The sequence below is a fragment of the Ambystoma mexicanum genome, chromosome 8 (genome assembly GCF_040938575.1).
Source record: "Ambystoma mexicanum isolate Mex_15411 chromosome 8, UKY_AmexF1_1, whole genome shotgun sequence".
Lineage (NCBI taxonomy): Eukaryota > Metazoa > Chordata > Amphibia > Caudata > Ambystomatidae > Ambystoma > Ambystoma mexicanum.
Genome location: NC_090929.1, coordinates 1,474,481,561 through 1,474,508,797, shown reverse-complemented (window position 1 = coordinate 1,474,508,797; position 27,237 = coordinate 1,474,481,561). Strand labels below are relative to the sequence as shown.

The 27,237-nt window shown below is 48.0% G+C and overlaps 1 protein-coding gene across 3 annotated transcripts in view; it reads left to right on the top strand.

Annotated features, from left to right (window-relative positions):
• LSR (lipolysis stimulated lipoprotein receptor) overlaps nt 1-27,237 on the top strand; it is a 624,987-nt gene that overhangs the window by 469,648 nt on the left and 128,102 nt on the right. For all 3 annotated transcript variants that reach the window (XM_069611646.1, XM_069611644.1, XM_069611645.1), the window contains one exon: nt 5,824-5,952. In XM_069611646.1, coding sequence (XP_069467747.1) covers nt 5,824-5,952 — 129 coding nt within the window. The remainder of the gene's footprint in view (nt 1-5,823; nt 5,953-27,237) is intronic.

The following is a 27,237-nucleotide window of genomic DNA, read 5'->3' as shown; positions in this document are numbered from 1 at the left end:
TGTTGGTACCTATCTTCATTTCAGCACCTCCATTACAGTATCAGTCAATGGATTAAGAAGAGTGCCATTAGGGAGCCAGGACAGCCAAAGTCATTTGGACACAGCCTACGGATATGATGCACTTCTTGGACAAAAGTCTTGCACAAAGTTAGAGAGTTCAGAAAAATAACTTGTAGGGTCGCAAGCTGTTAAACTTGTGGGAAGGGAGTTGAAATCAACTCGAAAAAAGTTAGCCAAGGCACTTGCCCAGTGAGAGAAGCACTGCTACAGGCAATAAGGCAAGTACCCCGAGCCTAAACAGTACCTCTGGTTGGAAGAAGAGTGGTCCAGCTGGATTCCGTCTTGCTACAGTGATGCAGACACGAGGGAGGACGTCTGTAGGACTCCTGCGGCAGTACTCTGGCTCTTGTCGGTTCAGCGCCACTTAGTTGTTTCAGTGCTTAGCAAACAGCACTGCACTGATGCGGATCACAGACACCTGTTTGACTTCCTTCACTTCCTTGGTCCTGCACTATGGTGAGGGGACTCTTCTGGGGGGGGGGGGGGGGGGTGGTCCTTAGGAGTCTCCTGGAGCTTCTAGCCAGATTTGTTCCACGGCAGACGTTGCACTCAACTACGGACACTCTACCCTGGGCATTGGTATCTCGCAGCAACAGAGAGGCACAGCAAGTCTGGGATGTTGGTCCTGTGGAGTTCGTCTCAGGGTTAGTTGGACCCACAAACCCAAAGGGAGAAGTTGTTTCATCCGGAGCTTATCTGTCGAGGTGAAAAAGGATGTCAGCACAGCAGCAGGGCTTCACCGGGCAATTCAAAGGTCCTGGAGGTTACAGCAAGCTTCGTTCACGGTTTCTTCGGTTGTTTCTCCCAGTGGCCCACTCTGCCTGTAGTCCCAAAACCCTTGCCTTTTAAGCAAGTTTCTCCAATTCATGGACAGTCTAGGCTGTCAATCACACTGCAGGGTGGCTGTCCTGAAAGCCTGCAAGCCAATCAGGCATTCCTAGAGACAAAGGACAGGGGAGTTTCGGGTCCCTCCCTCACATCCTGTCTAGCAGATGCACTGGAGCCAGGGGTGGGTTTCAAGGCTAAAGCCAGCCAAAGGCAAGACGAACAAAGGACTCAAACCTGTCAACGCACAGAGTAAAACCCAACAAAGACCGCACACACAGAAAATGGTGAAAAAAGACCTGGGCATTTTGACAAAATGGTCACCCATGGGTGCTCTGCTGCAGCTGAGGGTTCAGCCTGCGGTAGAAAAGCACAATGGTAGACAAACGTAAACCACTGCCATCAGCCATTTAAAGTAGTGAGGGTAACAAAAATGTTACATGAGAAAGTAGGATAAGGGGCTACTAAGTAACCCCCAGAACTCCACATAAGCTAGTGTTTGCTCAACCTACAAAGCGAAAAGGTAAGTAAAGTCAATTTCATTTTACTTTTCTTGAACTGTAGTTCACCCAAGAAAAGGCATTTAAACCTTAAGAGAAATCCAAAAGAATTCCCAGTGACACTGCACTGCAGATGCTGTGTGTCACCATACAAAAAGCAGATGCCTATGGAGTTTGTCAGACTCCAAAAACATTGAAACATAAAAATCCAAATCCGGTAAAAACACATGCGTGAGAAAGGTCTCACTCACTCCAGGGATAAAATTAACAAGTCCTAACTCCAGCAAAAGAGCTGGCGGTTTATAAGGGCGAAGGATATTAGCACAGAAATGAACAGTCTCCCTAACATCCACAAGTCCTTTTAAAACATTTTTAACCACCAAATGAAAATACGAATATAGGTTTTAATACTCAGTGTTGCTACTGAGGCTGCTTGTACAACATCAATATAATTAACAATGCCAAACCCCCAAAAGAGACACAATAAAATTCAATTGGTCCAAATTAGGTTTATTTCCAACAGTAAAACTTCTATTTAAAGTGAACAACCGACATTGGTTATTGCCAGTTCTAGCACTGTTTCAATAATCGAAAGTGCTGTTATACAAAATAACTCAAAAGATAAATCACCTCATAATGAAGCTAGTGCTATGCCAATGGTCAAACTCCAAAAATTAACAAAAATAACTTACCTTGCTACGATTAATAGTGCTATTATTTTAACAACTTTGCTTGGATGGTATTGTATATAAATATGTTCTATGTAAAGTGCTTTGGTGAAAGCGCCATTTAAATAACACATCATTTCAAAAGTGCAAACTTCTATTCTAGAGCCTCCCCAAAAAGATCTCTTACTAATACCATTTCAATGGTGCAAAGTACTTTCCTCCCGAAAAATAAAATACATTGTAGCACTTCAACTACTTGTATTGCAAATATTAAAGCTTCTTATACATACAATTAAAACAAGTAGTTTTCCAAGAAAACCTAATTCTCTTGCAACTATGCAAACTCGTGTAACATAGTAAGCATTTTACTATTTCAAGTAGTGGAATTTCAATAAATGAAATTGCTGTGATGTGCAAAACGAAACAAGATAATGTACCTATCTCTGGTTCAACTTCCACATAATAAAGTTCACCTCGGAAGAAACGTCAAAAAAAGAATGTCCCTACCTCTGAGATTAATGCAAGCGTAAGTGGTGTTAATTGCAAAACCAAAAATAAAACCTGCATATGGAACAATTCCATTTGCCCATTTAAGTTCTAGGATTTGGGACTACTTTAAATCTCCTCAACCAGATGATCTTCAAAACGTTGGTGAAGGCAGTAGCACCAAATGCAAATTAAATGTCAAAAATTACTTTTAGGAAATTCTGCAATGTTGTCACAAGTGAAATAGACATGAGCAGATCTATTTGACAAATGTTAATACAAATTAAACTTCAATTAAAAACCCAGTTCTACTGTAGTTAGTACAAATAAACACATGGGAAGTGTAGAAGTAGAAAAATTGTGTGAACCTTTATCATGTAAAGTTCTGAAAAAATATCAACTTGGTGTTCCTGTGTCCTTTGCAACATAACCAAATTTTGATTCAGAGTATGCTAATTCTTTTTAAGGCTGCCTTAAAATGTGGAACAGTTGCAGTAGGCAAAGCAAATGCTGCTACTAGTTTGACAAAAATAAAGTATCAATTAGGACCTACTTTAAACAAGTAAATTTATGAAAACCATGATTTTTTTAAATGATATTCGTATGTAAATATTTGCACTTTAATGTTTGCACTTCATCGCCTATTCATAAATCTTGCTTTTGAATAAGTAGTTACAATAAAATAGTTAAGCATTTCCTAAGTAAAATAAAAATATATTTCAAATAAATACAAAAACGGCAAAATAAATCCTATCTTTCCAACTGTTAAAAAATGGTACATAATTTACAGTGCATAATTCAAAGGATTTGCAATTGTACAATTGCATACATAATGTAAATTACTTTTTAAATAAAGATCAATAACGTATAACTATAAAATACTCCTGTATGTTTTGTACACACTCACATACACATAGGTCACACATGTCAACAATAGTACCACTGTCTCCCCCCATGCCTCCCAATACTCTCGCTGGCCGCCCTTCACGCTCTTGTTTTGTTTCAGAACCGCAACTTCTAGAATCCCCCTGGGAGCGCTGAGAAGACGAGGACCGGCTTCGAACCAAGGGGAAAGCTTGAAGATGACAAACAGACTTCACCACGTCCCAATAGTGACCAGGAAACTGGAAAACTCACCAGCAAAGCAAGGATTTTCAGCCATACAGCATGACAAACGTCTGATACTGCTGTACAAAAAAACGTGCTAGTAAAGGGGGTGGGAGCTTAGAGGGATTTTTAGAACATGGGGGAAATGAGCCAGGTTTGCGCGACAGCCAGTGTGAAGGGGGACAAATGCGCTGAGCCACCAGCCCCACATTGTAAAAATAGACATCAGGAATGGCAGTGTGTTGGTTATTCAGGTGAGAACACAGGAGGAGGTGAAGGTGGACCTAAAGGGAGGCAGAGAAGCTTGAGTTGGTGGTAGAGCTCATTAAAGGTGAGGTATTTGCTAGAGTGGTACCCGTTGTTTGTAGCATAGTGTGTAGTGCAGGAAATGGGGGAGAGGGAAATGTATAGAAGTTGCGAGAGATGGGTCTAGTGTGGGATAAAGCAGTAAGGGGTGGCATAGTAGTAGTTATAGTGAGACAGTGAGGCTAGGGTGGTGTAAGAGGGGTGCAAGGAGAGTGTAGGAGAGGGCATGGGGTGAGAGTAGTAAGAGTTGGTGTCTTGGTAGGGTGAACAGGGCACCATATCCCTTACCATATCCCTTAGTTTGAGAAGATGAGTAGTAGTGTGGGGATGAGAGAAGTAATTGTGTGGAGAGGGTAGTAGTATGAAGGAGGAATTGATGCAAAGGAAAGTGTTGAAGGGCAGGAGTAATGCAGAGGGATTGATAGTAGGACAGATGGAGGAGTAACATCAAAGGGTGGAGGCAAGGAACGGAAGTTTGTAAGCCAACAGAGGGAAGTGCAGAGAGAGGAGAGTGGTAATGAAAGGAGTATAGTAGTAGTGTGGAGAGTGGTAGGAAATGAGGGAATAACATCGGAGCGAGGAAGTGGGTGGTTCGAGGAGCGAAACATCCGAGAAAGGGAGAGTGATGGGGAGTGGGACAGAACAGTAGGAAGAGGAGAGTAGTGAGAGATGGTGGGCTTGAAGATCTAACTGCTCATACATACCCCACCCCTTTTAGTACTATCGGTGGTATAGGGTCAGCTAGGAAATCCCTAAGGGAGATGAGCCAACATTTTAGGGAGACATCTTGTATCAGAAGGCAATGGTAGTCAGTATTGTTTACCAATTGGTAGAACTAACCAGGGATTACAGATGCCTGGGTTAGGGAGGGAATCCCACAAGCGTGACAGCTTATTGCCACTTCCCAACCCCCTTTTTCCAGCTGGTGCATCCTATTAAAACATCTTCCTGGTTTGTGCTGAACAAAACATGCTTCAACAACCAGTCCATACCAGATGTGTTGATTTTGACATTTTATGTTTGTGGGGGTATAGGCTTACTGTTTGAGCGCTTCTGGCACCCTGACATGTTAATCAAGTACTTTGTGGAGTGTGGTCCATGGTCTGAGGCTTCTCAAGACTGGATGACTAGCAACAGCCCATGTTAGAGATGGTGCCTAATGAGAATGAGGCTGCCAAAGTTTGTGAATTCTGGTTTGAAAACTAAACTGTTGTAATTCAGCCATAGGAACCAGAGTGGTGATAAGGACTCTTGAATGCACATGCCTGACTTTTATGCAAACATGTTAAATAAGCTTAGACACCCATTTACGGGTTAACCTCATTTTGGCTCCAAGGTTGATGACTTGTTGATGTTTGACTTCTACAGCAAAGTCATTGAGCTTTAGCTGTGTATTCTGCAAACACTATAGTATATTCCAAGCTTGGTAAGGCCATGTTGAATAAAATCAAGGCTATGCAATTTCTGAAGAATATGAAGTGAGGGAGACCTGTGACATGAGAGTAACATTTTTATTTAATGCATGAAGTGAGCTAAATAGATGACCATCACTTTTTTTTTACACCTCATCTGCCGGTCTAATGTTATGGATGCCGGTTTTGTTTTGAAAATTTAATTTTATGTGGGTGGGGGCGGCGGGGCAGAGGGCGAAGTGGGTTGTTTGGATGTTTTTGATTTGTGTACAACTTCCCCTGTGCATGTTTGAGTGATTGGTGGGTGGGGGGAAGAGGGTTGGTTTGAAAATCTTTCATTTACTATAGTGAGGGACATATCCTGTTTTAATGACTTGATGAGATATTAAGGTGCACCTGTCTGCACGTTTACAATGATTGGAAAAATGAGTTATGCCATCTTCCTATTTTTATTTTCAGTGCGGAGCGGCTACCGTATTCAAGCCAATCAACAGGATGATTCAATGAGAGTTCTGTATTACATGGAAAAAGAGTTGGCAAATTTTGATCCGGCAAGGCAGGGAGAGGTGAAGGGCACATATGAGAAATGTAAGTTAGGACCTTTTTTCTTTTTGTAAACCTACTTGTTTTCTACATGGTCTAATGTTTCCTACTTTGGTTTCAGTGGAAATAAAAGTACAAGTTTAACAAACTATATACATACACACAGCTACAGATTATCTCAGCTAGTCATACATACACAATTCATTGCATTGAAACACAAACGCAAGCATACTCGCGCGAACGCACTACCTTCTGTCTTCTCTTGTGTTGGGGGGAGAGGCAGAGGCACGGCCAGGCAGCACTCTGGAGGACAAATTCAGGCGCACAGCGCCAGCGTGCCCCAGAAGGACTTGCATTCCAAGGGCACCTTGCATGCAGCAATGCCAATTTGACATGCAACCCTGTGAGTGGCATACTGCGCTGCCCACTTCGGCGCACCACTCGCAGGGTTATTCTGTTTTAATTTGTGCTGGTGATGAGTCAGTGTCCTGACTGAGCGCTATCCCTGATATTTAATTAAAAAAGAGGTGCGTCGCACACAGTATATGTTTTAATTGTCCGGGCTGGCATGCAGTGCGCTAGCCCAGATTTAAAAAAAAAAAAAAGAAATGTTCAAATGAAAGAAATTTGAAATAAACTTGCCCTGCTGCACACGTCGGCGCACCACTCACATCTTTATGTATTTTTTGTTTTAATATCCAGGCTGGCACTCAGTAAGTGCCAGCCTTTTGGAGGCATGGGGAAGGGTGGACCAGGGAGGAGCTAGGACAAACAGAGCCTCACCCCATCCCATCCCATTCCCGGCTCTGCCTCTGCACGGAATCTTTGTAGTGCAGGGGCGCCAGGCAGACGGGCAAACGAGCATCACTCTAGTCTATGCCTTTTGCCTGATGACTGGGCAAGTCTTCTTTAGGCTAACATGATAAATTGGTCTGGGGAAACGTCTGTTGACAGGGAGGCCTGGATTTCACAAAGGGATTGTGCGAGAAGGATGCCGAAAAATGTTACATGCAAAGTAGCCTAAGTTTTTCCATAGACTTGGAGGGTAAAAATACATCTAAAAGTAAAACCATAAGATAAAATGGAGCCAAAACGTGACTTGTTTTTCCAAAGGCTTGGGAAGTCTGCAGATTAAAAAAGCAAAGGAAGTATGTTTATTTTCTCCAGCTTAAGCAAGAACACTACTTGCTTTTCTAGATGCTTATAAGAGAGGGAAGCATACAAAAGCACTTCTTCCTTTAACAATGGCTGAAAAGAGGGAAAACCGAAGTCTAGATAGTTAAGAAATGCCTCTAGGGAAGAAACAATCGGCTCCTTACTTCACCGCTCCAGACAGAAGAAAAAACCCTGTCCTTGCTGTCATGTGTTATTATGGGCAGTGCATGGTAGGTGTCAGAATTATGGTTTTATAGCTTACCATAAGTGACGGATTTCTATAGTTTTTGATTTTGGCTGCAACCAAAATATCCTTTCAACTCTGGCTTTGTCACTGAATTTATGAACAAAGGTATTTGCAAAAGGAGAGTAGAATCCTTACAGATGCTGAAGTCCCTGACCTTAAGTATCTCCCCAACCCGCGATCCACACCAACCATTTTATTTTGACCTACTGCGGCTCTCCCCACTAGTTTAGTCAAAACTGGAGTTGCATATACTGAACAAGCTGTGATTCAGGGCATATATCGCCTTTCAGAGAAGAACATGGTTTAACTGTCTTCCCGCTCCGTCGGTGCACCCTAACCTGAATTGCAACATCAATTTTTAGCTTAAAGGAGACAAGGAGAACCCAGTTGGGGTCATGAAGTATTGTCATTTTCTTTGTTCTAACAATTCCTTTGTTCTTTGGAGCAGGCCCAGGATAAAACCAAACCGGATGGTGGGAATAATAAACCTACTACCCTCTGTTAATGAGTGCATCATGGAAGCTTCAGCATAGTCATGGGACTGTTCACGTGATCTTAAATCTTTTATTAGCAAGTTCTAATATCCACACTGAACTGCTGTATGGTTACATATGCACAATGTGTGACTCTAAAACAAATTGAGGCTGCCATTGCAGACCGTAGTATCTGTGTACAATCCTTGAAATGCTCCTCTTTTCCACAGTTGGATGGACACAAATTTGTTCACCATAGTGATTATTCTACTCCTAGTACAGAGTCCCCTTTCTTCCATACTGTGTGTGTCTCCCCAAAAGGGAACGGGACTGCACTACAAAACAGACGTCCCTTTTTAATTTAGTGGCAGACTAGGACGCAGTGGTGGACAAGACCATACTTTGCTAGATCCGCCCTACAGAGCCCCATCTCATTCCCTCTTTTTCGTGTATCCCATGTGATGCTGCTTAATGCAGTGTTGAGGTACCTTAAATCATCCACAGGAGACGGGTACGTTCTTTCAGGGAAGGTATTCGTCAAAGGAGGCCCTGGTGTTCAGAAATGTGTTACTCTCCTCTTTGAACTCAATATATGCACATGAGTGTGGAATGTTCCATGATTCCAAGTTGCCTGGAAGACCTGACCAAATGTTGATGATGTCAGGAGTTAAGACCCTGGCAACCTCTAAACAAGTGTACAACATGTTTACAAATCTAGCTGAACAGTTCTCATACTGTGTTCATGTCTACATTTTGTTAGAATATGCAAAAGAATACAACATATAACTGTCATTATCTATCAGCCCTAGATATATGATTTACATACAATTTGATGATTAGTAGTTAAGGAAACCTGTACGTGCATATAACAATATAACAACTCTGCCCCTTTGCACTCGGAGGAATGCTTCTTTAACAGTGCATTACCTGGGCCTTAGTCTTGGGTCTCAATGCAATCTTGCATTTGTTCTGGGTATGGCCATCTTCTAATACAACTGCATTGCCCAAGACTTTGTCTACCCCTAAGGGCCCATAGAATTTGCTCTCCTTTTAGATCCCCGGTTGGTCTCCGCACCCAGACTTCATCCCCAGTATTTACTCTAGTGAGTATTGCATGTTGTATTTTTTTTCAAATAAGACTTTTGATTAGCATTTAACCATATTTGCTTCATACGGTATGCATGTTATCATATAGATAAAAAGTAGCTAACTTAAATTCAAACAACCTCAACAGAGGTACACTTGTCCAGGAGGAGGGGTGTTGTTTCAGGGGGGTACCCGGGGAGGGGCCGCTGCAGACTTGGGTTACTGATATGGGGAACACATTCACATGCTGGCTGTGGGTCGGATTGCTGCCGCTTAGGGCTGCTGGGTCTAGTCACATTTTTCCAGCCAGCGTAGGGTTGGTGGCTGTCTGGCTATCCCAGAGAATGTTTGCACGTTGTCTAGGAATGGGGACCAAATGCTATAATACTTGCTCCTATTGCCAAAACGTAGGGCTGTGATCTTCTCCGCTGCAGGTCTGTCCCAACACTTTGCCCACCACATTGGGATCACTGGGCCCTCCAGTAGCTTTCATAGCCTAGCAATTGAGATTTTGGCTGCTGTAAGTAGGTGTGTGCAGAGGTCCGCTAGCCTCCCTGTCATCGGGAATTGACCCTCGCCAGTGTCCCCAGTAAGACAATTCCCAGGTCCCATGGGATCGTTAGGCCAGTGATGAGTCTGATCTGCTCCGAGACTTCCTTCCAAAATCTGAATGACTTCGGACAGGTCCCTAGGAGGTGGAACAGCGTTAGTGTCTGCACAGCCTCTCCAGCAGCCCGGTGGTATGGCGGGGTTGCTTTTGTGTAGAGTCCGGTGTGAAGTACCACCTGTAACAGACCTTTATTGCCCCCTCTTTATTTGTCACACATTTGGAGGCTCTGTGGGTTCTCGTCCAGATCCGGTTCCAGCTAGCCTCGTCCAGTTCTCTGCCTATATTGCGCTCCCAGCGCACCATGTACGGTTCTTTAGAGTCAGGGGGGGGTACTCTGTCCAGCAGTTTGCTTAGGGTTGAGATTTTTCCTTTAGGCAGGTGGTTGTTGGTGTGCTTGCTAGCGCTGTGAGCTCCCTACTACCTTTCGTCTTTGTTGAGTCGTTTGACATCCAATGTCAGAGCTGGCGTAGTGGAACCTCTCGTTTTCCGGGAACCGGAATTTCCCTTTGCAGTCCTCAAAGGGTAGCAGGGAGCCCGCTGTATAGAAGTCTGCTAAACATTTTAGTCCGCCTGCCTTCCATTTGGAGAAGGCTTGCTGTCTCAGCCCTGGGGTGAATTCAGGGTTCTCCCAGATCAGTGTGAAGGGGCCCACTTTGCTTCTGCAGTTCCATTTCCTGGCTGCTCTTCCATCTGTCCACTGTGTTTCTAGTCGACGTAAGGGGGCCCACATTCGTGGGGTTCCTGGGCCAGGAGATATGAGGGAGGGATTCCAGAGGGTACCTACTCCAGTCCTCCTCCCGCTTCATCCATCGGGGTTTGTTGGCACCAGGCTGCCACATAAAGGCCGCTGAAAGCTGGGTTGCTAGGCAGTACCTTTCAATGTCTGGGACCCCCGAGGCCACTGGATCTGGGGCTTCTGAGCAGGACTCTTCAGGTAATGCGTGGTTTCTTATCCTCCCCCCGCCCATATGAATTTTAGGATTTTTGTCTGTAGTTTCTGGCAGTCCTTTCTGGCAGTCCTTCTTGGTGATCATGACCGGGAGAGCCGCGCAGTGGATGAGTAGTCTGGGGACCAGGTTCATTTTTAGGTCTGCAGTTCTCCCCAACCATATTTCCTGCGGGGACATGTCCAGTTGCAGGTCTTTGAGCAGTAGTGGGAAGTTTAACTTGTAAGCACGCTTCGCGAGGCAGCTGCCCAGGTAACTGAGGTGAGATCTGGCACATGGAATGGGAGGCTTGTCAGAAGGTTGTTCTCCGCTACTCTGGGGATGTTGATGCCCATCGACGTGGATTTTGCTGGGTTTATCGAGAACCATGAGGCTTCTTTGAATCTGTTTAGCTCCTCCCATAGAGCAGCGAGCAACGTTTTCGGGTGCAATACTGTTGGCAGCACATCGTCCGCGTATAGGGTCACCTTGTAGGTTTTGCTTTTGAGCTTGAAGCCATGGATCTGCGGGTTCAGGCGAATCCTGGCGGCGAATGGTTCCATGGACAATGCAAAGACGAGGGGGGGGGGAGATAGGCAGTAGCCTTGGCGGCTGCCCCTGGTGATCATGATTTTTGGGGATTTAATGGCGTTTATTCTGAGGGATGTGGTGCGGTGCTGGTAGTTTGCCATCGTCCATTTTCGGAATCTCGGGCCCACGCCATAATGCTGCAGTGTCCTGCTCATGTAGCCCCAATCGAGCATATCGAAGGCCTTATGCGCGTCCAGTGATAAAATTGCTAGTTCCTCTCCGGATCTGTTGGCCGATTCTATGATATTGAAAGTACGTCAGGTTTTGCCTAGGGTATTGCGGCCTGGGATGAAACCTGTTTGGTCCGGGTGGATGAGAACCAGGAGGATTCCAGCCAGTCTGTACGGCAGAAGCTTCGAGAAGATTTTGAGTCCACATTCATCAATGCTATAGGTCGATATGATGTGCAGAGTTCTGGTTTCCCCCCAGGCTTTGGTATCAATGGAGGGGGTGACGTGGCCTGTTTCTAGGAAGGTGTTGAAGAGGGAGGCCAACTGGGGCGCTAGGATATGGATGTGCGTACTTGTAAAAGGGGGCACTCGGGCCATCCAGACCTGGGGCTGTGTTATACATTGTGTGAATGACTTCAGTTACCTCCTCAGTGGCGATGGGACCTTACAGGGAGTCAAGTTGTGGGTGTTGAGGCGGCGCTGGGGATGACTGCAGGTAGCGGATGTGTGCATCCTCGTCCGTAGGGTTCCCCGACATCGGACTCCTGTGGTGTTCTGTCATAATGGCTAGCTTGTCTGTGCAACAAGGCTTTCCTTGTCGGTCCCGCAGGATTAGGATATTGCTTCTCGTGTGTACTTTCTTGAGTTTATGCACCAGCAGACGTTTGGCTTTGTTGCTGTTCAGGTAGTAATACTGCTTTGTGTATGTCAGGGTACGGGCCGTACGGTCTGCCGGTGCTTCTCCAGGGCTGCTTTAGCTTTGCAGCGGTCTCTCCACGTCTTTGCCGATTGGCCTCCTTTTGTAGTTAGCCTCTTTGTCACCTCTGTTCCCAGCTCCTCCAGTTTGAGTTGGTGCCTTCGTCTTTGTGCTGCGGTGCAGGCCATGGCTACTCCTAGGATGACTGGTTTCATGGCGTCCCACACCCTTGCTTACGGGGTTCCCTTGCCTGTATTTTCTGCAAAGTAGTTGGTCAGGGCTTCCGCTAGTTTTTGGTTAGCTGCTACATCTAGCAGGATGTGGTCCTGCAGCTTCCAGGCCCTATGTGGTGGTATCGGGAGGCCGACTGTTTGTAGCTGCATTATCACCGGGGCATGATCCGAGATTAAATCAGGCCAATGCGGATGTCCAAAATGCAGGGGAACAGGGCGCTTGAGACCAGCAGGAGGTCTATCCTTGAGAAGCCTCTATGGACGTGTGAGAAGGTGTAGTCCCGGGCCTTGTCGTTTGCTAGTCTCCATGTATCAATTGCTCCAATCCCTCTGACGAATTCCCCTAGCCCCAGAGCATTGGCAAAGTCTGATCCGGTGGGAGGCAGAGTCTTGTCAATGTTAGGGTCCGGGGTGAGGTTGAAGTCTCCCCCGATAAGCAGTTTGCCTTCAGCAAATGTGGTTATCGTTAAGAGTATCTTGCGCAAAAAGCTGCCCTGGGCGTCATTTGGGCAGTATCACTGCTCTGTTTGAGAGCTCCACTAGAAGGCCTTTAAGCAGTAGGAACCTGCCACCTGGGTCTCGTTTGACTGTGATGTTCGATAGGGCTATCGATTGGCTGAGCAGGATTGCTACCCCTCCCTTCTTTTGTCCCAAAGATGCAAAGTATTTCCTTGGGTACCGACGGTACCCGATTCGTTTCTTGTCTGGGGTTAGTAGGTGGGTCTCTTGAAGACATGCAATGTCCGCTTCGAGTTGTGCTAGGCGGTGTTCCACAGACTTATGTTTCCTGGGAGAATCATCGAGTGAAACAAATTCCCAAAAAAGAATAAATGTCCAGTGAGTAGGCTAACAAAAATATAAAAATATCTATACCCATTGTTATCCACACTCTATATAAAATTGGTAAGCACACACAAAATCTAAAACCCAGATTGAGTGGGAGAAAAAGAGGAAAAAAAAACACACACAGCACCAATGCCTCATAGAAAACATACACATCCCTCACTCAGCATGCCTAACATTCATCACAACCCACATGAATAAGCAAATAACTGTTAATCGCCAAATTTAATATTGTGCACCATAGAAATCATTGAAAGGCGACCATGTATCCAAATAAGCCTCTTCCTGATTGCTCCCATAATACATATATTTTTCAAAATCTGATAACAATTGCATATCATTAATCCAATCTTCCACCAGTGGCTTTTTTCTAGTCTTCCACAATCGTAGAATTTGTTTCATCGCTACTAATAAAACTTTATTAACCCAGCACATATACCTTCTAGCAGTCACGCATCTTCCTCTGTCCGACAAAAGAATTTTTGACAAGGGTGTTCTCAGAAAAGTAATAGACAGTACTGTATCTATCCTATCTAATACATCCCCTCCCCCATATCCACATTGCCAACTAGCCTTGGCCACCAGTAGTCTGCTCGTAATATACCCTTGGTTTTGGACATGCCCAGATGGCCAACGGGAGCCAGTTCCAGAGGTTTTCTTACTGCCATTGTATTGGAGGTACAATGTGGCCTGAGCGAACAACCCGATCATCATCAATGGATAACTTCTTTCATTCTATGAAAGGATTTGTAACCTATTACATGTAAACATCCTGACCACAATATAAATTCCTTGATTTCTTTGTGTCTGATCCTCATTCAAGGCTTTGTCCCATTCATATTGTCATACAGAATCCTCACAAACCTCAAATGATTTCTTCAATATCTTCATTAGTGCACACTGTTTCTTGACAATACATTTGCAATAACATCATCATGACCCTGAACTGCAGTCGCACAATTTTTTTATACTTTGGGAAACTCCATTTAGACCCTTGGATGCAAAAACAGCTTCCAACTGTTTATGGATCAGTAAGTATAGCAAATCTCCTTCCCCACAAAATGTTTCTAAATTTCTTAATGCTTTGTTTTCAATCACTGACTATCTAACCTCAGTTTCCTTCAGTGGCCTTGAAGCAAACGCTATTACATAATCTACATCGTTGTTGTTATTCACAAGTACAGCTCCTAAACCAGTGCTGCTTGCATCTGTCATCACATACGTTTCTTTGAATGCGTCAAAAGCAGGTAGAATTGGAGCATTAGAAATTACTTGTGATCATTCAAAGTTGGTTCCTTTTTTACATAAGGCTCTAATGTGTATGCACTGGTCAGAGAAGTTGCGTATGAATGTCATACTATTCAACAACGCCCAAAAAGGACATGACCTCATGTTTGTCCTTTGGGGGTTTAATTTGCCAAATGGCATTAACAGACCCCTCCCTCGGTGCCACCCTGCCCAAACAATTTTGTGTCCGAAGTAATCAATCTGGGCAACCTAAAACAACACTTAGATTTTTGAAGTGTCAACCTGGCTTTACAAAGTTTATTCAACACCCCATTAAGTTTGGTATCACGGTCTTCCATTGATGGACCCATCACTGCAATATCATCTTGATAGTAAAAAAAACAATCTAAATCGCACAAACCATCTTTCATTGCCATCTGGAAGAAAGAAGTGGCAGAGATCAGCCCAAAAGGCATCCTTTTCAATCTAAAGGTACCTTCCAGGCTGATGAATGTGGTCAAATCTCTATATTCTGGGTGTCATTTGATTTGGTGATATGCTGATGCCAAATCTAAAGTTGAAAAAAACGTTGCCACCAGCAGTGAGGCTGATATCGCAGAGCAAGCGGTACACATCTCATTTTGGCCACTGCTGGAATGCGATCCTTTTTAATCTGATTTTGTGACACTGTCCTTTGAGCTAACCTAGTTTGTCAGAATGCATCTGACAGGTTGTCATCATGTCCTGAACGAACAGTGATCGCACTACCTGGTATTTTGGGGTTTATGGTTAACCCCATGCCACTCTGTTGATAGCAACCTAAGAGGCATTTTATCAGACACATATTTCGAGGGGATTGAGTCCTCCGACGTATTCCATATCTGACAGTAATCACCACAGCTGTGCTGCTTCGGAAAATCTTTCTGCGTCCTGCGTTGATGACGTCGATACGCCATCCTTGAGGGCCTCCGTCAAGCCGACGTCACTGGATGTTAAAAGTAGGACGCACGACGCCCGTTGCCTCAGTTCCGTGTTTTCCGCGAACATGTTCGCTTCAGAGATCTCGGCGCGCCTCGATTCTACTGAATCCAGTTCTTTCGGTTCTTCGGATCTGTTTCTTCATTGCTATCGAATATATCATCTTCGGCTTCTTCCACCCCGCGGTCCGGGTTTAAGAAGTGTCTGGTGTGCGGGTCCAAGATGTCCCTGACGGATACGCACAACACTTGCCTCTGGTACTGCGGGGAGGACCATGATACGGACGACTGTGTCGACTGCCAATCGCTCACTTCGCAGGCCTTGCTGGAGCGTAAGAAGAAGCTGTCGGTTGGTAAGGTGGCCAAGCCCCGGAAGTCGCGTTCCACTGGTCTTTCGACGGACGATTCGAGGGGCGACTCGCTGCATCGTCTTTGTGAGTCCAGGGGTTCTCGGTCTGGGAGTCGGTCCCGCCATTCTTCTGCGTCTTCGAGGCACTCCAGGAAGCGCCGTCACAGGTCGCCTTCCCTGTCCTCTTCCGAGGACTCTTCCCTTCGGCGGGTAGCTTGTCCCAACAAGCATTCCACTCCTGAGGAATGGGATTCATCCCGAAAGGAGATGTTGGCTATTTTTCAATCGCAGGGCTCCAGTCCGGCCGCGCCGTCTGAGGACGCCAGTCGAGGCCGCGCTAGAGACACTGCTCGTCCGTCTTCGGGCTCGAGCAGTCGTCGCGACCACCAGGCGCCTTCGAGATCCCGGTCAGACAAGGATGGTCGCTCTAGGCATGCCAGTTCCAAGTCCCGGTGCTCGACGCCATCGAGACCGCGAGACTCTGAAGTCCTCAAAGAAGACGTCGACCCCAGTGGCGCGAGGTCGTCGACGGACTCTCTGGAGGCCCAGCCTCCGAGGAAGTCGTCAATGCCTAGGCTGTCGAGACACGCTCGTGGCTCCGCCCTCGAGGCCTGTGTCGATGCCGCGCTCTACGTCGACGCCCATTCCGTCGACTCCTTTCGAGGCAGCCTTGGTGGAGGTACCCCGTGGCACGGTAGCACCCCCAAGAAAGGCAATGGCTAAGGCTAAACGTGTCTTTGTGCCTTTTTCTGTACCCTCTTTCCAGCCTCTGAATTATATTTCTGAGGTGGATGAGGGGTCTGAGGGTGAGGTTCCTGCATTGGTTCCTGATGACATTGTTTCTGGTCACAGTCAACTTGAGGTTGCACAATGCCAGTGGTCTAGACATCTCTCCAGAGGTGGAATTTGGTAGGCCGGAGCCTGGCACGCATGCTGAATCTTCATATCGGCTCCTCATGTCGAGGGTCACTGAATACCTGGGTTGGTCTGCCCTCCCTTGGAGATTTTCAGCAGGATGACCTGACTGATATCCTGGACCAAGGTCCTCCAACTGACCCGGTGCTGCCATTCCATATGGCCCTGTAGAGAAGGGTGGCTGCGGCTTGGACTGCTCCGGAGAGTCTCCCAGCAGTCCTTGCCGAGGAAATATCGCCCAGCCAGTGGCGACCCGTGCTACTTGACCACACACCCTACTCCGGAGAGTTTGGTGGAGAAGGCGGCTACGGCCCCCGCAAAGCAGGCGTCGTACCCTACCATCCCTCCTGATAGGGATGACAAATGTTTTGACGGATGAGCGAGGAAGGTATTTTCTACTGGGGGTATGGCGCTTCAGGCTGCCAACTCCGTTTGTGCCTTGTCTCGTTTCACGCACACTCTGTGGAACTGTATTTCCCTAGCGGCTGATCATATTCCCCAAGGGGAGGAACAAAATGGTTTCCTTGCTATTGTGCAGGATGGCAAGGATGCCATGTGTGAATCCGTTCAGTCGGGTCTTGACATGGTTGATTGCGTCAGCCGGTCCATGGCGGCGAGCACCATAATGCGCAGGTTTGCGTGGTTGCAGAAGTCAGGGTTTGCTCCGGATGTGCAAGCCCGGCTCCTCAACATGCCCTTTGATGGTGACCTTCTTTTTGGCAGCAAGGCTGACGAGAGTCTTGAGAGGTTGCAGACCTCCAAAGCTGCAGCAAAATCGTTGGGCGCTGCAGTTCGCCAAATTCCGCCTTTTCGTCCTAGGGGACAGCAATGGAGGGGAGGTTCCTTTCGATATTACTCATCCTTTAGTAAATCGAGAGGAGCTGCAAGTCAAAGGGGCAACCGTAGGAGTGCCAGAAGTGGAAAACAAGGTACTTGAGGTGCCAAGGCCGCGCGAGCAGTTGCCCCTTTGCCCACAGCCGCTCAGTCATGAGGCCCATGCTTCTCCGGTTGGGGGAAGGCTTGTGCAGCATCTCGTAGAATGGCGTGCCATTACTTCAGATGTGTGGGTTCTGGAGATCATAGCCCACGGCAACTGTCTTCCTTTCCGGCAGAGGCCTCACGACAATCCACCAGGGAACTTCTCTTTGAAGAGTCTGGATCCGCTCCTTGCGCAGGAAATTCAATCCCTGCTGGAGAAGGGCGCCATAGAACTGGTGCCTGTAGCGGAGAGAAACAAGGGATGGTATTCCCCTTATTTTTTGATTTCGAAGAAAGATGGAGTATTGAGATCCATCATGGACTTGCGCGGTTTGAACAAGCTCCTCAGGCAGGACAAGTTCAAGATGGTTACTCTTTCTCAAGTCCTCCAGGCTTTTCAACTTCAGGACTGGTTGGTGTCTCTCGACCTCAAGGACGATTATTTACATGTGCCGATCCATCCAAAGCACAAGAAGTACCTGAGGTTCGTGGTTGGAGACTCGCACTTTCAGTTTCGGGCCCTGCCGTTCAGATTGACCTCCGCCCATAGGGTCGTCACCAAGCTCATGGTGGTGGTAGCAGCTCATCTCAGGAAAGGGGGATTCAAGTCTACCCCTACCTGGATTGGTTGATCAGGGCGCGCTCTCCCGAGCAAGTCCTGGATCTGTCCGTCACCTGCCACTCCCTTCACAAGCTGGGCTTCTCCCTCAACTTGAAGTCTCACCTGGCGCCAACTCAGCGGCTCCAGTACATCGGAGCAGTGCTCGACACGTCCCTGGGGCAATGTTTTCCGCCGCAGATGAGGGCTCTTCACATTCAGCAGATGGTACACAAGTTACGATATGCCCAGAGTCTCCCGGCATTCGAATCCTTGAGGCTGCTCTGCCTCATGGCATCCTGCATTCTTCTGGTGCCAGAGGCCCGACTGCGGATGAGATCTTTGCAGTGGGCTCTCAAGATGCAGTGGTCACAGTCCTCCGACAGGATGTCGGACCCCGTTCAGGTGCCGCCCTCGGTAGCTCAGGACCTTCTGCGGTGGGCCGACAAACGTAATCTGATGAGGGGGGGGGCTCCATTTTGACTGCCCTGGCAGGAGGTGACGATTGTGACGGACGCATCCCTCACGGGATGGGAGCTCATGCCAACGAGCTGACTCCATATCAATCTGTTGGAGCTGAGGGCCATTAGGCTTGCCCTGAAGGCTTTTCTGCCGGCTGTGCAAGGAAAGAATGTCCTGATCCTGACTGACAACACAGTGGCCATGTACTACCTCAACAAAAATGGGGGGTGGGCAGGGTCACTTCCTCTGTGCAGGGAGGCGATGCAGCTCTGGTTCTGGGCCATCCAGCAGGAAATTTCGATCTCGGCAGTTCATCTGGCCGGAGATGAAAACGAGACGGCGGATGCTCTGAGCAGGCAGAGCACGTTCTCGCACAAGTGGGAGTTGCCTCAGGAGATTCTCCTGGAGATCTTCGCCCTTTGGGGGACCCCTCAAGTGGACCTCTTCGCCTCCAGTGTCAACCAGAAGTGCGAAAGGTTCTGCTCGCAGGAATTTCCTCCAAGAGGAGCCTTAGGAGACGGTCCTTCCCACTGCTGTATGCGTTTCCTCCAGTCCCCGTCATCCCGCAGGTGCTGCGGAGGTTCGGTTCCCGGATGATCCGCATTGCTCCGGCTTGGGCCAGGAGGGCGTGGTACCTGGACCTTCTCAACTTGTCCATCTGCCCTCCACGTCGTCGTCCCTACTGAGACGATCTGCATCTGCTCTCACGGGAGGGGGGGGGGTCAGGTTCTCCATCCAGAGGTCAGATCCCTCAACCGTCACGCTTGGCTTGTGAAAGGTTGAGGTATAAGGATTGGGACCTCCCTGAAGACGTGATGGAGGTGTTGCTTTCAGCCAGACGGCCGGCAACTAAGTCCTTGTACCGTTGCCGTTGGAGAAAGTTCTGCGACTGCTGTGGATCCTTTTTCATGTGACATTCCTGTCGTTCTGTCTTTTTTGCTTTCTTTAGCCCAGAGTAGCTTGCAAGTGGGTACCATTAAAGGTTACCTGGCGGCGCTGTCCATATTTAAGCACTCGTCTGAGGAGTGTTCTCATTTTAAATATCCTTTAATTTCTCAGTTTCGGAAAGGGCTCACTAATGTGTTCCCTCCATCTTTCCAGGTGCCCGGTTGGGATTTGAACCTTGTTCTCAAGTTTCTAATGGGTGCTCCGTTTGAGCCTTTGCATTCTTGTCCTTTGAGACTGTTAACCCTTAAAACTGTATTTTTTAGTTGCGGTTCCTTCCGTTCGCAGAGTAAGTTACAGGCACTTTCAGTTAAGCCACCCTTCACTGTGTTTCATAAGGACAGGGTTGTCCTTAGAGTTCGTCCTTCCTTTCTTCCAAACGTGGTGTGGGAATTTCATTTCAGCTAGAAGGTTGTTCTTCCGGCATTTTATCCTTCTCCGCATCCTCGTGAGGACGAGGAGAGGCTCCATAGGTTAGATCCTAGGAGAGCTGAAAGTTTCTACATTTCACGCATGTCTCGGGTCAGAGTGGATGATCAGCTCTTTATTGGTTACGCTGGAAGGCGTTTGGGACAAGCTGTGACTAAGCAGACTTTGTCTAGATGGATTATCTTGGCAATTTATGAATGTTACCGCCTGGCGGGTAAGGACCCTCCTGTAGGCTTACGGGCCCATTCGACTAGGGGTATGGCTTCCTCTACTGCCCTGCAGAGGGGTGTTCCTATTCGTAACATCTGTGATGCAGCCACTTGGGCTTCAATCCATACTTTTGTACGTCACTACTCCCTTGATTCTATCTATGGGCAGGATCTGGCCTTTGGCAAGGCGGTCCTTTACTCTGCAATTTGATTGGGCATTCTAAATTTGTATATTCTAAATTCTTTTCCCGCCTCCTTATGTTGGTACTGCTTTGGGAGTCTGTCCTAGATATGGAATACGTCGGAGTACCCAATCCCCCCGAAGAACAAGTTATTCTCTTACCTGGTAACGTTCTTTCGATGGGATGGTCCGACGACGTATTCCATATCACTCCCTTCCTGCCTTCCCCGCTACAGAATTTCTTATGCGATTGCAGCTTACGTTTCCGGAGGCTTTCTGTGGTCATATTGGCAGTAGATTGGTGCCACACGTTCTGGGGAAAAAACTGAGGCTATGGGCGTCGTGCGTCCTACTTATAACATCTAGTGACGTCGGCTCGACGGAGGCCCTCGAGGACGGCGTATCGACGTCATCGACGCAGGACACAGACGCGGAAAGATTTTACGAAGCAGCACTGCTGTGGTGATTACTGTCATAGGTATGGAATACATCGTCGGACCATCCCATCGAAAGAAAGTTACCAGGTAAGAGTAACTTTTTCATCTTGGCCTTGGTGAATTTGTTTTCGCATTAAAGTTTAGCCACAAAGCACCCAAGCATTGTGATCTTGGAACCACCATAGGCACTTGCTTTGATGTGTGAGGGCCTCAAACTGACCTTAGCAAGTTTACTTTACCATTTCATATACAAAGAAACCTGGCTGGCATAGTCTGACCCAGAATCAATTAACATTCTTACACCTACTTCATCCATAACAATTACTGAGTGGGTTTTCTTGTCTAATCGTTTGGTTGGGCCAGCCTCACAGACAGACCAGGTCAGTCCAACATCTTCACCATCTGATTCAGTCACATCAATGCATTCACACTCATAACCATCAGAAATCTCTCACCCCTTTGCGGGATGGGTTCTGGCAAAATCTAGCAAAATGTCCCTTTTTTCCACACTTGCCACACGTTACCTGGTGGCCTGGACATTCTGAAATATTTACCAGATGAGCCATACTCCCGCCCCCCCCCCCCCCCCTCTCCCCACCCAAAACATTTCGTGGTTGTATTGGATTAGTTGTACGTTTTTCTGGGGTCACTAGTATCGATACCTTTTTATTTTTTTTTACTTCGAATTGTTTGAGTCTGAGAATTATTTTTGTGCTGGTTTCTTGGCCTTGTCTAAAGATATTGTATTTATAGAATATTTGCTCCCTTTGTCATCCAATTCTCCAGCATGGGGTCTGGCATGAATTCACATGCTCCTGAATATTCCCCGTCAATAGGCCAGGAATCGTCTGTAAAAGAAAACCGTTTCACTTCCAAACTGTATTTCTCCTCTAAACTAATCACTGCAATCTGGGTCATACTGCCCCCAGCCAATGACTGCCCTCTCCCTAAGCCCCTCGTCTGGCAGCCATCTTCAGAATTTTACCACACGCTCAAGTGTTGGGATACCTTGAGTTCTTATCCGTGAGCTATTCTACAGTTTTTGCGCTTTTTTTCATGAAAGTCCTACTTTTGTCAAAGCCTGTGTGTTCTTCTCCATCGGCCGACAAGCGGGGATCCGTTTGTCAGTGAATTTCAGTGCCCTCAAGGACAAGAATCGTTGAGTTTTCATGGACCTTTCCAGAAGGTCATCGGGCCAACTCAGAACTCCGACCATGACGCACGAGAAGGAGGGAAGTTCCCTTTTAAAGCTCTGCTCCAGTTGCGGACTGCGGAACGTGTTTGTGGAGGACAAACACTGTCAATGCCTCAGTCTTCACCCGAACCACAAAGGGGATTGTGAGATCTGCCTCGGGTTCTCCAAGAGAACGATGAAGGATTGTCGCAGTAGACTGGCGGCGTGGCTAATCGACAAAGCCTCTGTCCTGTTCCCCAAGCAGGGTCATGCCTCACCCAGGACCGGCCGGTCTGAAGAGCGAGCTTCTAAGTCATTTGATGGCACTCCATCCATGGGAGGGGGCCCAAAACAAGCCCAAGCACACAACTGTTTCCGTCGGGGTAGCCGTGCAAACGGGTTCCCAGAATGGGCAGGGCGCATTAAACTTCCATCTGCCTCCATTGCCAGCCATTGATCAATTTCCTCCTCAAAAAGGAAATGGACCAACCCGGCTAAACTGTGGGAGAAGCCCAAGAAGCCTAGGGTGGAAGAAAAGGCTGCCGACCTGCACAAAAAGGCTTGGGCGGCACAGGAACAATTGTCAACGATTGAGATGGTAGAAGCCGCTCTCTCAAAGGCCAAGAGGGCTGAACCTGTGAAGGTAGCCCTAACTGTGCCCAGGGTGCCCTATCCCAGAGGCGGGAGGCCTCAGCAGGGGCAGTGGCGAAGACACCAGAAAAGAGGATGCCGTCGCTGAGCCTGGCAGAGACCCCTCAGGGTTCAAGGAGGGGGCGAAATGAGGTCCCGGCCCAGCCACAGGCTGTACCCCAAGACATGGAGGTTTTCCTCAGACAAGGAGTCCGTACACACGATCCATGAGGACGTGGTGGACGACAGCAGAACCGCGGAGGGCTACGGCGGCGGTGCAGGGTCTAGTAAACCTACCGCCCGACCCTGCCAAGAGATGCTTCTCTGGACAGCCTTTCGACCCTACACACGTTGTTGGGCAGAATTCTTTTGCTGGACTTTAGGACTTTTTCATTTTAAGCCTGAAGCGAGTGAAACCTTTTTCTCACTCATGTTTTTAACTGATTTGGATTATGTGTTTCCACTGTTTTTGGAGTCTGACAAACTCCATAGGCATCTACCTTTTGTATGGTGACACACAGCACCGTCAGTGCAGTGTCGGAGAAATCCTTTTAGATTTCTCATAAGGTCCAGCATACCCCATCTTATATGTAGTGCTGGGGGGTGCGTAGTAGCCCCTTATCCTACTCTCTCATAGAACATTTGTGTTACCCTCACTTTGTTAAATGGCTGGTGGCTGTGGTTTAATTTTTCCTACCATTGTGCGTTTCTACTGCAGGCTGAACCCTCACCTGCAGTACAGCACCCATGTGTGACCATTTTGTCACAATGGCCCTGACTTCTTTTTTTGCCATTTTCTGTTAGTGGGATCCTTCTTGGGTTTTACTGTGTGTCGAAACAGATTCGATCCTTTGTTTGTCTTGCCTTTGGCGGGCTTCAGCCCTAAAGCCTGCCTCTGGCTCCAGTGTGTGTCACAACCTTAACCCCAGACCATGGGACTCGGGCACCATGGCCCCTGCCACAGAACTCTAACAAGGCCAGAAAGGCCCACTTCAGCCCGTCGTGGGTGCCTTGGACGCAATCCTGGCGCCATTGGCATCAGGCTCACTTGATGAGTATGGGTTCCAATGGGCAATGGGTGAACATGGCTGCCCCCACAAGGATCATCGGGGAACTGCAACAAGCAGTCTAGCATCAGGGCGGGGTCCGCCCCCAAAGGCACCTGGGATACCTGCCGGGTATTTAAACCATGCCCGACCTGAAGCACGCGCTTCGCGTTACTCTGCTCTTGCAGCGTGACGTTAACCGGGTCCTGCTCTGTACCCTGGCCTACACGGGCGAGAGACTTTAAAGAACACCGCCATCCTTACCTGTTCAGCTCCAGCTCCTCCATCCAGTCGGAGCCTTGGGGGACTTCTCCATCGTCCTTCTGCTACATCCCTAGGAAAATGGAGGCAAGAATCAGACATCAAGTAAGCTACTTACTCGGCTCTCCTGGAATGCCTCCGCCATTCCGGAAATCATCCTCAGCATTTGGTCCCAATCTATCGCCGCTTCCAGGAATCTTCCGCGCCCTGTAAAGAACAGCACAGGTCAGTCAACTTGCAAGGATGCTTCCAGCGCCGCATCTTGCGCATCCTTACCTTCTCGATCTCTGCCGTCGGCCTCGGCTTGCTCCATTGGCAAGACAAACGACTCGTGTGTTTTTGGAAGGATTCGGCAAGAGAAGGTTATTGGAGCATTCATCATTAGACACTACTCTAAAAACACTAAAGACTTACCAGAAAGGTGGAGTCGCAGCCGGTCTGGACTCCAGGCTATCGCCAGTGAAGTAACTCAGCGGACCAAGGCAACTACGACGCACCAATGCCCAGCACGGCAGGACGGAGAGCGAAACATTCTGAAAATCAAGAACTGATTCCTGGCAGAACGCACCCCGGGGAAGGTGTAGTGTACCCAGAAGCGTCCCAGACCAGTCGAGAGGTGCCCCTGTGGATGCAAGGTGAGCGTTGCAGAACGCGAAGCCGTACTTAATAATCCGCCCGGTATGGAAACCTCAGCAACGGACCAGTTGGCCCAATTGTTGGGGTAGTTGCACGCAGAAGTCCACTCATCGCGGCAGGAAACAACGCCTTGCGGAGGGAACTAATTGTGACCAAAGAAAGAACGGACAGCCTTAGTAGGCAACTTCTTCAATCACAACCCGGGCAAGCCCCGTTGCCAGGGATCGCCCCTTCAATGCGACTCCAGTGAGCAATCCGGTCCAGATCAATCTACCTGGAACAGTACCGCTAGCCCCTCTGGAGCGATTCTCGGGAGATCCCCGACGATATGTGACTTTTATGAACCAGTGTCGCCGCCATTTTCTGTGTAGACCTGGGGAATTTCCCACCGACTAATCGCGTGTGGCCTTCGTCCTATCCTACCTGAGTGGAAGTGCTGCAGATTGGTTGGTGCCATTCATCAGTCGGGATGGCCCCCTATTACAGGACTTTGGAGGGGTTCTACAGGAGCTGGAAAAGCTCTTCGCCCAACGCCACCATGGACAGGCTTTAGATCATGAACTGTTGTCCCTTCGTCAAGGGAACCAGGACTTGCTGCCGTACATCGCCACTTTCAATAGATGGTGGTAGAGGCGGATTGGCCCGAGGACAAACGGACCACCCTGTTCCGGGGTCTGTGAGGGGATCTGAAGGACATTTTGGCTCAAGTGGTGGACCCACCCCGGTTTTGTGCTGCGTTCATTAGCTTAGTGGTGCAACTAGATCAGCGACTGCAAGATTGAAAAAGCGATCGTGGTAAGCTGGATGCCCGCCCTGTATTTGTGCGACCCAAAGACCAAGCTCCTAGACGGTCCGAAGGTGCCATTGAACCCATGCAAATGGGAGTCAGACCTCCCTTGACCAAAGCCGAACGGGAGAAAAGGCGGGAGCTGCAGTTGTGCTTGTATTGTGGAAAGGCTGGCCACTTCCTTAAAGAGTGTCCCGTCAAGCCGCCCAGAAGGACTGTCGGGGGCTACAGACAGAGACCCCCGGTGAGGAGTCGGAAAACTGCCAAGCCCGGCTATTGTAGGGGTCCAATTGTCAAGCGAGGAGATTCAACTACAGACCTCCCATTTTGCGCTACCTGTGATCTTAATCACCCACCAGTAGCCATCTGTCACGCATTCAACAGAAGCTTATATCGATAGTGGAGCAGTGGGGACCTATATCAGGACGTCGCAGAAAAGATGGGGCTACCTCTCTGCCCTAAGCCAACCACCGAGACAGTCACTACAGTTGACAGCACCAAAATCGCCTCGGGTCCTTTGTTCTAATGCACCACTGAACTCACCCTCTTGTGTGAGGATGGACATCGCAAGATCATCACCTTCGATCTGATCAAGGCACCGCAGTTACGGCTGATCCTGGGAATGCCATGGCTAGTTGCACATAACCCATGAATCGACTGGCGTGCTCGTGAATTTTTTTGCCCATGGCTGCACACACACTTGCTTCCCAAAAGGTCGGAAGGGGAAGCATGCCAGTTCTCCTGTGCGTGAGGGTGCAGTGAGCATCCAGGGAGGGGTCGCTACGCTGCCAGTGCACTATCAAGACTTTCAGGATGTTTTTCAAAAAGAGCAAGCAAATACTTTGCCAACCCACAGACCCTACGATTGTCAGATCGATCTGCTGCCTGGAGCCCGGATTCCTTATGGGCCTATCTATACACTCTCAGCACCTGAAAACAAATATCTGAAAGCCTATCTGAAGCAATACCTAGCCAATGATTTCATCCGCCCATCCAAGTCATCGGCCGCGGCTCCATTATTCTTTGTACCGAAAAAAAGGAGGAGACTTGAGAACGTGCATCGACTACCGTGCTCTGAGCCAAATCACCGTCAAAAACTGTTAACCTCTGCCACTGATCCCGGAATTACTAGACCAGGTTAAAGAAGCGCAGATTTATATCAAGTTGGATCTTAGACTGGCCTACCATTTGGTGCGCATTAAAGAAGGGGACGAGTGGAAAACGCCATTCCGCACCAAGTCCGGCCTATACAAATATCAAGTAATGCCGTTAGGTCTGTGTAATGCCCCAGCCGCATTTCAATACTTCATGAACGATGTGCTTGGAGAGCTCATTGATGTCAGCGCCCTTGTGTATATCGATGACATCCTGGTGTACTCCACATCTGAGCAAGAACATGTAGGGCAGTCCTGGCCAAGCTTCGTCGACATCACCTCTACGCCCAAGCTAGAGAAATGCTTGTTCTATGTTATGGAAGTGGAGTTTCTGGGCTTCGTCCTTTCACCTAAGGGGATCGCATGGGTGCTCACAAGGTCGACGCTGTCCTCAACTGGCCAGCACCAAGTTCAATCAAGGGTGTCCAGAGTATGCTGGGTTTTGCGAACTTATACCGCTGCTTTATTCCCGGGTTCTCTCAAATTGTGCATCCAATTACTTCATTATTATGGAAATGCAACAAGACCTTTTGCTGGACAGAAGAGGTGGAGAAAGCCTTCCAGGAACTCAAGGCGAAGTTTACCACTGCCCCGATCTTGCGGCATCCACGTCCAGACCTTCCCTATATTGTGGAAACAGATGTGTCTAGTATGGCTATGGGTGCAGTTTTATCACAGAAGGACCCGCATACAGGTCAACTACATCCAGTGGCCTTTTGGTCACGGAAATTCTCGCCGCCAGAGCTCAACCATGCCATTATAGACAAGCAGCTGCTGGCCATTAAGGCTGCATTCAAGGCTTGGCGACACTACCTATTGGGAGCCAAACATACCATCACCGTGATAACGGATCACCCGAAACCTCCAGTATTTGAAGGATGCAAAAGCTCAGTTGTCTCGTTAG